Consider the following 13,456-nt stretch of genomic DNA (forward strand, 5'->3'; position numbering starts at 1 on the left):
CTAAATTAATTCTCTTGAATGGATAGCAGTATCCGTGTCTTATATTCCAATATAAATTCCTTTTACCCTAAATCCTATAAAATTAAAAAAAACATTTCCTTTTCCCTGTTTGTCGAAACCATTGTTAACTCCAGTCTTCACTCCTTCATTTCCCAAAATCCGAATCCTTCTCCAGAAATCATCTTCGAATTCCATTCACTTATGTCCTCCATGGTTATTCAGAACTGCCCCAAAATCAAAATAACACAAATTTTTAAAATTTGATTGTTTTTACTTATAATTCTTTCACGTTTCTTAAATTGTTTTACTTAATTTTCCTTATTATTTCTTCATGTTAATAATATTACATCAGTCACAAAAGAAATGTGAATTCAAATAAAAAAACATTTTTAAATTTATATACGATTTCCATGAATAATATTAAATTTTGTAATTTGATAATGTTGTATTAATGAAATATTTTCTATAATTTAAACAAATCTCAGAATATTTCATCAAATTGATTATTTTTTTTACAAAATATTTTTATAATTTGAAAAAGTTTGATTGGTTAAAACATAATGAAAACTAACCAATTAAAACTTATAAATGTACTACTTAGATTAATTGCAAATAGTTAATTTGAAAAATATGGAATATCTAAAGACAAAAAAGTAAACCAATAAATAATAATTTTATATATAACTTGTTCATATTATAAACAACTAATATGGACTAGATTTGTTGAGTGAGTCCTTGAAGATGGTGATATAAATTGTCCTGGACTAATGGAGAGTTTAATGGGAAAAAAATTAACGATTGGCAAAATATTCATAAAAATAACAAATTAATTTGTTTTTAAATATTTAATCATTTTTTTTGCAATTCGTTGACGTTCGTTGACATTATAATTGTAGTACTACATTAAATACAATAATGCAAAAATATACTGAAAATAAAAACTGAAATATGAAAAAAAAAAATGTAATACGAAAATTTAGCTTTTTATAGAAAATATATATTAAATAGAAAAAATACATCAAATTTACAAGACATGCCTATCTACTAAATGCCTATATATTGAATAAATTTTGTTCTATTTGCAAAATCATGTCTTCTAAATCGTCCTCTGATTCTAACAACATCTCATCGATTTGTTTCGCATCTTCTTCAGATATTTTGTCTTCCTCTTCTTCCCTCTTGCGTTTCCTTTCCATCTCTTCATTTTTAGCTTCACGAGCCTTTTCCTCTCTCTCTTTTTGCTCTTTGCTCATATTCGCAATTTGGATGTCCAACTCCTTCTCCTTTTCCAATTTTTCTCCCTTGGTCTTAATTTGGACATCACTCTGTTTCTGCTTCTGTTTCATTACCTCCAAAGTTTCCCTCATTTTTTCCTCGTGTTCCTGTTGCAGTAAACTCATTCGTAAATTATATTCAGCTTCTCTTCTGCAACTTTCTTCTTCCATTTGGCTTCCTACCACTATATGATTGTTATTAGACGTAACCCGGTTGACTTGTTCCCTGATATTATTGAAACCCTCTTTTTTGTTAACAAGTTCTCTGAGGACATCGAATGCAGTCTTTTGTATAATACCGTTGGTTTTCCCACATAACTCGTCCACAAATTTAACAGTTTCTGCCACTATCTTTCCCTTTTGGTTCAATACTATATTGTATAACATCATTAATAGTTTCACCATTGCCAAATCCTGCAAATGGTTTCTATTTTCACCCTCTACATACTCCTCAATTCTTCCTTGGATTGATTTTACTTCTTTGTAAATAGACATTTTAAGTATCTGGCTGTTGTTGTTACTCCAACGAATGTTTGCGATAAACTGTGCTAAACAATTTGCTAAACCCTTAATTTATACTAATCTCCCAAATACAAGTGATACCTTTTTTTATTGCCTTATTACCTGTAGGGGTATATTCATGTAAGCAGGTAGCATAATCTATTTTGTTTTATTGCTTCCGAAAAGTCATTATTAAAATGAGTATGAATTTTATTTGTACCTGCGTTTATGACATCCAATAAAACTGTATTAGTGCAATGTCTGTATGTGTCTCCATCAAATTCAGGATTTTCCATATTGTAAATATGTATTGTATTTTTGTATTTTTTCTAAATATATTAGTACAATTGAAGTTTCCAACTTTTTTTTCAAATAACTTCTTATTATTTTCTTACTTAATTTAGGTGTATTATGTAAAATCAATGTAAAATGTTCTTTTCTAGTAATAAAAATTGAATATTTTATGATAATTTATAAATTTGTGAACTAAATACATTAAAAACTAAAAATTTGGCAAAGTATTAACTTGGATGTAGTTCAATAAAAAAAAAAGAAGAAAGACGGTGTAAAATCAAGTCAGAATATTTAGTACGAGCTATGAAATAAAATTGTATAAATCGCGAATGTCGTTCTACCTAATATGATTCGGAGAAATGATCTCTGTTACTCGTCTTTTTACGACAGTCCAGACTTACTTTACGTTTTCCGTTCATTTCTCTCGTTTTTTCTTTCTTTTTCTTTTTGATGGAAATAAAATGTTCGTTCCGCGAAATTGGGAAATCCCGAATGGTTTTCATTTATATATATTTTTTTATCAAAAAAATCATAAATACTATTGGACGTCGTTCCCGTTCCGAGTGTTATTGTTCGATATGAAAGTTCGCCTGAAATGGAAAATTATTGCTCAATGTTTTATTCATTCTGCGATTGTAACGCAACACAAAAAAATAATAAATCAATAATTTGAGTAAAATAAATTTGAGAGAATTATTTTATTTTAGTTTAAATTAAATAATTAATAATAATATCATGAATTTAATAGAAATTATAGCTTTTTTTTTTGTATAAATTGTGTAAATTTTCAAAAAGTAATGTCTCTTTTAATGTATGATGTATAAGCACCTTTATGATCTTTGTAATGACTAAAAAATAACTTTATTTGAACTGTTGCATTGAAAAAAATATGATTTTATACTGGTAAAGTTCTGAATGTTGTGTAAGCGGTTAAAAATCTGAAGGATTTGCGTTTTTTTTTATCATGAATTGTATACATTTTCTATAATTATTAACTTAATTATTGTTTTTATATTTTTGTATGTATGATGTTTATATACTTTTATAATCTTCATCATTAATAAAAATCAACTTTCTTTTTGTAGATATTTTTTGGTTTATTGCATAGAAAAAATATGATTTTTTAATCGTAAAGTACTATTTTGTATAAACGTTTAAAAACATAAAGGATTTATCTTTCATTTTTCATAAATTATGTAAATTTTGCAAAATTGATGTCTCAATTAATGTATGGTGTATACGTACCTTTATGATGATTGTGATTAATAAAAAAATAATATTTTATAGTCGTAAAGCACTGAAAGTTGTATAAGGGTTTATTGTGAAAATTGAAAGAAAAAAACAAGGATACCTTTAGTATCATTAGTGCTAAGAAAAAAAAACTTTTTTAATAAAAATAAATAAAAAAAATTTAAAATTAAGGGTTTATTAGAAGGTTTGGACAATCATGATTTCAGTACAAATTATATCAAATTTTTTATTAAACCTTTATCATCATTTTCATCAATAAAAACTAACTTTCTTTGGATTATTGTATAGAAAAAATATTATTTTATAAACGTAAAGCATTGTTTTATATATGCGGTTAAAAACATGAAATATTTATGTTTTTTCTTCATAAATTGTGTAATTTTTCCAAAATTAATGTATCTTTTAACGTATGTTGTGTACGCACCTTTATGATCATTGTCTTTCTAAAATCTAATAATAAATAAATCTAATCATTTTTGGTATCAATTATTTGGATTATTGGAATTATTGCATAGAAAAATAAGATTTTATAATTGTAAAGCACTGAAAGTTGTTTAAAGGGTTAAAAATCTGAAAGATTTGCGTTTTTTTATCATGAATTTAATCAAATTAATGACTTACTTATTATATATGCACTTGTCATTAATAAAAACTAAGTTTCTTTGTATTATTACATAGAAAAAATATGATTTGATAATCTTAAAGCACTATTTGCAAATGCGGTTAAAAACCTGAAAAGATTTATGTTTTTTTCATAAATTGTGTAACTTTCCAAAATTATTGTCTTTTTGAATGTATGGTATATCAACTTTCTCTTTGTAGATATTTTTTGGTTTATTACATAGAAAAATATGATTTTTTAGTCGTAAAACATTGTTTTGTATAAACGTTTAAAAACATGAAGGATGTATATTTCATTTTTTATGAATTGTGTAAATTTTGCAAAATTGATGTCTCAATTAATGTATGGTGTATACGCACCTTTATGATGATTGTGATTAATAAAAAAATAACTTTGTTTCGTAGTAATTGCATAGAAAAATAATATTTTATAGTCGTAAAGCACTGAAAGTTGTATAAGAGTTTATTGTGAAAATTAAAAGAAAAAAACAATGTCTCTTTTAATACATATGTATACACACCTTTACCATCATTGGATCTAAGAAAAAAAAAACATTTTTTGATTATTCATTCTTGTGAATTGTGACGCAACAAAAAAAATAAAATAAAAATTTCGAAAATTAAGAGTTTAGTAGAAGGTTTGGACAATCATAATTTCAGTACAAATTATATCAAATTTTCAAATAACAATATCTCATTTAACACCTTTATGATCATTAATTAAAACTAACTTTTTTTGGATTATTGTATAGAAAAAATATTATTTTGTAATCGTAAAGCATTGTTTTATATATGCGATTAAAAACCTGAAAGATTTATGTTTTTTTTTTTCATAAATTGTGTAATTTTTCCAAAATTAATGTAACCTTTAACGTATGTTGTGTACACACCTAATGATCATTGTCTTTAATAAATATAATCATTTTTGGTATCAATTATTTGGATTATTGCATAAAAAAAAATAAGATTTTATAATTGCAAAGCACTGAAAGTTGTATAAGCGGTTAAAAATTGTGTATATTCTGCATCTCATGATAACAATAAGCGGCTTCTCTCTACTTCTGAGAAGGAAATTGAAAATTTTGTTGGTTTCAGATTGAAGCTGAAATAATCCGCACTTTAAAATTTAAGGAAGTTTCTCTGTGGCTTCCGCTCTTCTCCATTATTATTACTACTATTATTATTTCACGTTATTTCCTCCATCGTCGTTCTTGAGGAAATGCATTAAATTTCAGTTTTTTTCCATCGGTGGGTTTTCATTTCTGCAAGGATGAAAATAATATGTAAAAAGAAAAGTCCTGTATTTTATTTTTTGCACAGTTTGTCCTTTCCTTTTTTTGTGGTAAAACCCAGCGTTTCGAACTGCTCGGAAACTGTTTAACTTTTTATCGCCTTGCACCTGCTGCAGGCACCTGAGGGATGTTGCTGCTGCAGCAGCAATGTTTATCTCCGTCCTGGGAGAGGAGCTGCGCGACTCTCATTTACATCCGGTTTTCGTGGATACTTCCGTCCCATGTCACACGGCGCGAAAATTGAAAATATTTTTATTACACACATCTCTTTTCTCTCGTATTCCATTTTCTCGTACTCTTTCACCCCCCTAGCCCCAAACTTCCATCAAAGCCAATCCAACTTTCTTAAATACTTTTATTCTGCTGCCGCTTTTACTGAAATCCTCGTCCTCCCTTCAAAAAAATGAAAATATTATCATATTAAAATCTTCAAATATTTATTCCATGAATAAAAGTAATTTAAAAATATTATTAGAAAAATCTCTTATAATCAAACTTTCCTTGTAATCTCTTGTTGATATTGTTAGAATCTAATAAATTTAAATATTATAAATATATTTGACTATTTTTTTTTAAATTTGATGAATTTTCACAGATTTTTAATTATTTACTAAATATATAAAAAAAATTTAGGTTTCATCAATTGTACGTTAATTATAGAAATAAAACACTTTAATTTTTATTTAATAAACGAAAATTGTTGTTTTTTTCTATTGCAAGAATGCAGCAATTACATTTTTTTTCTGTGATGTAGAAGGTTTTAATTTGAATTTCGGTCTTCAGAATTAAACGTTTTTAAAATCCTCACTGTGTGCGTGTGTAATTCGTTTCGAAGTTGGTTTTTAGGGATGAAAGAAAAGAAAATGCGGGGCATAGGTCGAGCTTTTTTCTTTTGCTGGAGGAAGAAAAAACGCGCGGATATCGCATTAAATTTTATTTAAAATGTGTACGGGGTCGAGATTTCGAAATAAGCAAACTTTACGATGCAGAATTTGCATGCGAAATTTTCTTATTGTATTACGGCGCGCAGCTCCCTTATATTTAGTTTTTTTGCATCTTTTCGCTTTCTCTTTTCTGTCGGTTTTCCTGCGAAAATCCCGATGCAAAAATAATAAACAAGAAAAAAAGAAGCGTAAATAAAAAATTTATTTTATTGGTTAGTGGAAAAATTTATGATTAAATAATTAAATTTAATATTTTTAATTAGTTTTTGTTATCATTTCTATTTCCTGCGTGTATCTAAAAGTAATTATGAAAGTATACAATTTAAAAATTTTCTTTTTAAATAATGTTGAAAATTTGTTGCCATTATATTAATTTATTTATTTTTGAACAAAGGTTTATGATGAAAAAATATATAATTTCTGTATCTGTAATGGTAAATATGGAAATGTATATTTTAAAGGTGCGTACACACTGTGCGTTTTGAACTACAAACAAAAATTTAAAATAAGGTTTACGATTTAAAAGTGTTTTTTTTTTAATAATGTTGAAAATTTCAGTTTCTTTCAGCATTTGTTGCCATTATATTAAGTTATTTATATTTGAACAAAGGTTTATGATTTAATGTGTGTATCTGTAATGGTAAATATGGAAATGTATGTTTTAAACGTGCGTACACACTGTGTGTTTTAAACTACAAACAAATATTTGAAATAAATATCTAAAATTTAAAAAAAAAATATAAAGAAATTAATTGATTTCTTCGATAATTTGAAATATTTTGTTTAACTTAAAATTTGGAATTACTTCCTTTACTTTTGTTTTTATTTCTAAGATGAATACTTTGCAAAAAAAATTGTAAAGAAAGTAATTGTAACTTCAATATTATACTCAAAAATGTTGTTGCTCTTTGCTTCCGTTTGAAGCAGGAAAGGGGATGAAGAGGATGAGGGTGGTAGGCAAAGTTTAAGGGATGAGAATGCAAGCGTTTACTACGCTCGTACCATTTAATATTATCGGAGCATATCCGATATTACGAGATATTTACGTTTACCCAAAGCTTTTCTTCCTTCCTTTAACTTTCCAATATTTCGTCCGCATTCCTCAAGAAAAACTCGACGCACAAAGGGAAAATCTCTTACTATGAGCCATCAAATAAGTCCTTTTGTACACACTTGACCATAAAACGCACAAACAAACTAGAGGAAGAAAAAATATTGGTTGATTAAATTACTTGTGGTGAAATCGAATTAACCCTTAAACGGTAAACAGGAATAAGGGTTGATTATTTCTGTGTACAAGGTGGTCCATTCAAGGCAATTACTAATTGAAATTTAAGTAATTAGATCTTTTTAAATCAGAGTTTTTTCTATTGAATTTCTCCTATTTCTTGACTATAATTCGAGTAATTCAATCTATTTAAAAGTAAATTACCAACAAGAAAGTGTAAATTTTTCATTTTTTTTGTTATTTATATAAAATTGTTGAAATATGTTATTAATAATTGAATTTGTTCCATTTGTTGACTATAATTCAGGTTATTCAATCAATTTAAAAGAAAATTACAAATGACTTTGAACAATTTTAATACTTTATTACAAGAAATTTATCAGTTGAAATACCCGACATATTTAATAGGTGAATCACACTGTATAGGGAGAAAGGAAACAGGGCTTTGAAAAATTGCTTTGTTCCATTATTGCTCGGTATTAAGCGGCATTTTTCGCAGTTGGAAATAATAGAAAGCAAGTTTTCGACGAGCGATTCATCTACGTCATTCGCACCGGGGACCCCGGCCGCATTATGTATTATATAATAAAATATGCTCCGCCGCGAAATAAAAATAATATTAAAAGAAGAAAAAAAAGAAACGAGGAAAGAAAGGAAAGGAAAACGGGAAATGTTCACAAGGAAATGCGAAACAATTTCTCGTCATTGTGTGTGTATGCTCCACCTTTCCGAAATTTATTAAAGCCAACGTCGTCGCATCGATTTCCCTCATATTTATTCGGTTAAAGAAAACATATTTCTCAATTCAATTTTTACTCCAATTAAGTAAACGTAAAATTTAGTTTTATGAATTGTTTTTAACGCTTTCTGGTCAATAGGTACCGACACATTTTTGTCATTATTTAATTTAAAAAAAAAAGTCAAAATGACCTAAATTGGTAGTTTAATGTAATATTTATATTATATACAAAAATGAATAGGTTTTTTTTTAAAAGAGAAATATTTCACGTTCATAAATTTGCTACAAATATATGAAGTCGTTTTTATTTTATTTATTTATTTACGAGGATTTGTATATCATGATTCTCATGAAAAGCGCGTAACGAAAATTGATGATTTTTTTTTTATTTTCTATTATTATTTTTTCTCTCTCTGATGCTGGCGCATTTCGTTTGTGTACATTTGATAAATGGATATGTAATGTTGACTGCAATATTGAAATGGAACAATAAAGTATATATTTCAGGAAATTTGAAATAAACTAAAAATGGAAATAAATAAAATATGATGGAATGCAACAGAATTTGTTACGTGCAATATCAATTAATCAATTGAATTTGATATTTTTTTGTTCTGTGTGTTTGTAAATTGAAAACTATTATATTTTTGTTTTTCAATGCTATAATGTTACATGTAATGGAAAATTTTATTATTTTTTTGTTTTTTTTTTTATGAAACAATTATTGAATGTGGAAATTAATTAAATGAATTATGTTTTCTCTTGTTATTTTAATCATTCATTATTCACAATTATTTCAATTATAATATAAAAAGGTGTATTTATACATTGTAAGTGATATTTATGGAAAATTTTTATTATTTTTAGGTTTTGTGATTTGAAATTTTTTCAAATTTTTTTGTAAAAAACATATTCGAACTGTTTTATAATTTTTTTTAATTACATCAAAAGCGCTTTTTTATTACGCAAGCATTGATTTTTAATTCAATTATTTAATGACAATTTTCTTGATAGGTTCAAATATTTCTCTTCTTTAATTGTCGAAAATTTTTCCAATATATTTTTTTTGTTAATTTTTTCTCATTTTGTTTTTAATATATATTATAACAATAATATAATAATATAAAACTAAATACGTGATACTAATTAATAAACAAAATATAATTTAAATAAATTCAAAAATTAAATTATTATAACGTATATTTATTTATAATTAAACGAATTGTGATTATCAATTAATTTTAATGAACGTTTTAATTATGAAGAGATTTTAATGAAATGCGTGATGTCCAAAAACAATAAATATTATTCCTCTTGGCTTCATGGAATGAAAATGGATTGTACGTTTTCCCTTGAGCATTTTTTTTTGTGATGCAAAAGCGGAAAATTTATATATTTATGTATATATATATATATACACATCTGTGTGTGCAATTCAATTGAGGAATTTTTGGGTAGGGTGGAATTTCCCGTGGCGGAACGGGGAAACCCAAGTGACTTGTGTTATGACAGAATATACGGGTTTCCTTTTCTCTTTATATTTTTTTTTGTGTGAGGGAAAGAAAAGGAAAATCACAATATGCCAATCATTTTAAGTGTTCTATTTATTTTTCAACCTCAAGACTGAAGCAGTAATATTGTTTTATCCACTCAAAATCGAATATGAAAATACAGTTAAAGGAAAATATAGAAAAGTTTATTTTTTACTTGAATTCCTTAAAATATGAATCTAATGTATCAATAATGTATATTTCTTTATATTTGAATTGTATCAAATTTTGTAATTTTTTTGCAGATTTTAATTTGCTGACGTGTCAAATTTCTAATTTATATTGCAAATTCATAAGAAACAATAAATTTTGTAGTAATAAACGTTTAATTGTCGCTGATGAAGTAAGATTTAATGAGGCTATAAATGAATTCAGAGGATAATCCGTGTTTCAATTAATGATTTCTGCTCTTGGGTCTGTGTGAACCCGGCGCATCCACCAAACGTTTCGGATATAAATCGTTTCATGTTAATCCGTCCTTAAGAATGGTGCTAAATTATTTTCGTTTAATCATGATCCAGTAGAGGCGAATCGCGTAACGTGCACCGAGATAGAGTATACCTTCGGCATTCATCACACTTAATACTCCTCAAATGCACGCTCTGCATACAAAATAATGCATTTCCACCTGCATATTTCACCTACCTTACATCATTATTCATTGAAATTTATGTAGTAAACTGTCTGTTTGTTTATCGTGAAAAAGAAGTTAAATTTCAAGAAAAAATATATTGATTTTTTTTTTCATAATTTATGAGAAATATAAAATTATTTTGGTGATCAATATTTTTATATTATATAAAAGAAAACATACAAAAATCTATTAAAAATATTATTGTTTCAAAACAAACTCATAAATATTTTTTTGGTGACCAACGTGGGGCTTCTTTTTTCAAACTAATTTCTAAATTTGTGTATGAAATAGAAAGAAAATAGTTATTTTAATTTTAGAGATTTTTTCTTGATGAAAAATGCAAATAAAAATTCAAGAAAAAATAGGTTGAATTTTTCATAATTTATGGGCATTTTTATTTACTAATTTTTATAATATTATAAGAAAGAAAACCTCGAAAATTATAATAATTCTATCAAAAATATTATTGTTTCAAAACAAACGCATAAATATTGGTTTGGTGACCAACGTGGGGCATTTTTTTAACTAATTTATAATATTTTTTCTGTACAAAAATAATTCTGCAAGTCTATAAATAAGTTATTTAAAATTTACGTATTCACTGCGGAAAATATGGGGACACGTGATGGTATAATTAAAATATATTTTACGTGAGCGACAAAAAAATGCTTTGGTGGAGTAAAATATAGCGTCCAAAGTACAGTTTTTTTTATTCCTATTTCTTTCTCTCTCCGATTCTGTGGCTCTGTGTGTGTCCTTTTTGCATGTAAAAATGCAGAAAATTAAAATATCGGCGTCGCGACGCATAAATTTATCAGAGCCGGTAAAATTCCGGAACTAATTCCACCCTTTCAACCCTCAGAAAATTATAGAAAAAAAAATGTGCTAAAACTGCATATTTCCTGCTGTTATTAATATAATCCAATTATGATTATTTATCTTTTTTATGAAACATTATACAAGTTTTTATTTATTAAACATTAAACTTTTTAATCTACTTAGTAAGTAAATTAATTTAAAAAAAAATTGTTTTCCCAAAAATCTTTTATTATTAAACAAAATTTAACATTATGTAGTTAAATGAAATGAAATTATTTAATGTTCAACTAATTGCTATGATTATTTGATGTTGTTTTCAATTGTTAAATTTATACGTTAATTGGAATAATATTGGCGTTTATTACGATTAATGAAATTTGTTCAAGTATTTTCTGATAATCCATTACGTAAACGAATTTAATTCGAAATGCATAATCAACAACACGTTTCTAACGAAAACATTTGAATATGTGTTTGCTTGGGGGCGGGGGTGAATGGGATGAGGGAAGGGAGAAATAAATTCGTTTCGTTTAGGAGGCGAGGGTTGGGAAAACTTTTAAAGAAATTGCTCGTAATTCCTGTGAAAAGTAGACCGAGATTATGGAGCCTGAGCTACACTTATCCAAATTATATTAAATTAAGTTGAATGTTTATTTGGTGCCACGCGCGAAAATCGCTGATTTATCACGAAGTTAGCGTTTCCATTTTAAACCTTGGTTTACAATAGTTTAACGTCGAATTTGTTGCATCAATAAAATTAGTTTTATTTAATTACTTTATTCAAATTTCATAACTAGTTTTAAGTATGAAATTATTTGTTTAGAAAAATCACTGTTGCTCGTTAAATTTTGCTATACGCAGATGCATTTCTTATATAAACACAAAATATGTAAGGAGTTTTCTAATTTACAAGGTTAAAAATTGTTTTTCTAATATTTCATTTATTTTGACAATTTGTAACAGTATGACAGGAAACACCATAACAATGAATGTTAACTTTTTGGAAATAAGATACTTTTATCTTTAATTTGCAAGTTAAATGATGCAATTGGTGTGAGTGGTTGTCGAGTAATCAAATAAAACGTGAAGATGCGACAAAATCCATAAAAATTGGTATATCTCGCTTATGAATTAACATTACGTAACAATTGTTATATCAATGGAAGCGTAATTAAAAAGCGCTTTTTATGTAATAATAAAATATTTGAAAAATTTTGATAATTTTCCAAATAATCTGGTAAAACTAAAAATAAAAATTGTTGGTAAAGGGATGAAATAAGTTTGCCGACGGGAATAGTTTAACAGGCGGTTAAATTGCGATCGCATTTAGGGAATGGCACCGATGCCGGCAACAATGCAAGCGACGTGCGGCCCGGGTGGAGATCCACCGCCGCCCTAAACTGCTGGGGGCGGCAGATTAAATCATTTCTGCTTATTTGAAACATTTGCCTATTGATTTTGTCGCGGCGGTTAATCGCGGTTCGCTTTGATTAACGCCCTTTCGGCGCTGGAGGCGGCAGTTTTACTTTTTTTTTTTCTTAGGGGTGGTGGAAAAGTGGCGGGGCGGCCGTTAATTAGCGCCTAGGATTCGGGAGATGCTGATACACTTTGCAGAGAGCTTCTTTGTTGCCGGCTTCTGTTTTGGGGTAATGAACGTTCCCCATCGCATACATAATAAATCACAGCCGCCACCGCTGCCGCCACCCCCGAAACATACACATATAGTGGAGGAGCGCGCCCCCTCACGTCCGTACTAAAAAGCAATGGACTTTTGTTGGGGGTTGAGGGGTGGTTTTCGATGGGGCGGCGGCGGAACGGTAAATGGGTCAACCCCGTATGCATCGCTAAACCGATTTTCCCTCTTCATGGACCGCCGATTTGTAGCGCAGACCTAATTCTTATTTTGTCGGTCTCCTTCCTCCGGCAGTTTAGCAAAACTTTTGTTTGTTTGTATTTTCGATCGCATCCAATATCCTCAGCTTCGGATTAAAATTAATCCTATATACGTTATCTTTTCTGCAACCCTTAACTATAATTTTCCATAATATTTTAAGTAAATATTACTTTGTTTATTACTCATTACTTTAAAAGATGCATTGATTTAGTAAATGTGCACATTAACTAAACAAATATTTCTAAAAAAAAATAAGGAACATTTTTCATCTGCACTAGTAAATGTTTACATTTTCTAATAAAAATGAATCTTTTTTTTAATGCTAAAAACAATTTTTTTTTTTGAAAAATTTAGAAAAATAAAAAATAATTAACTAATGAATTTATATATTTAAAAATGTAATAAGTTAAATTGA

At 27.5% G+C, this 13,456-nt stretch overlaps 1 protein-coding gene across 1 annotated transcript; it reads right to left on the minus strand.

Annotated features, from left to right (window-relative positions):
- Positions 1–1,052: 1,052 nt before the first annotated feature.
- On the minus strand, positions 1,053–1,769 carry LOC108565526 (glutamic acid-rich protein-like). The gene has a single exon (XM_017925040.1). It carries the CDS (start codon positions 1,767–1,769, stop codon positions 1,053–1,055), a length of 717 nt encoding a protein of 238 aa, XP_017780529.1.
- Between the last annotated feature and the right edge of the window lie 11,687 nt (positions 1,770–13,456).

The sequence above is a fragment of the Nicrophorus vespilloides genome, unplaced genomic scaffold (assembly GCF_001412225.1).
Source record: "Nicrophorus vespilloides isolate i.1.1-1 unplaced genomic scaffold, Nicve_v1.0, whole genome shotgun sequence".
Lineage (NCBI taxonomy): Eukaryota > Metazoa > Arthropoda > Insecta > Coleoptera > Silphidae > Nicrophorus > Nicrophorus vespilloides.

What these genes read in the sequence shown, in the direction of transcription:
- LOC108565526 (XM_017925040.1), bottom strand. Translation starts at nt 1,769, where the DNA reads ATGTCTATTTACAAAGAAGTAAAATCAATCCAAGGAAGAATTGAGGAG.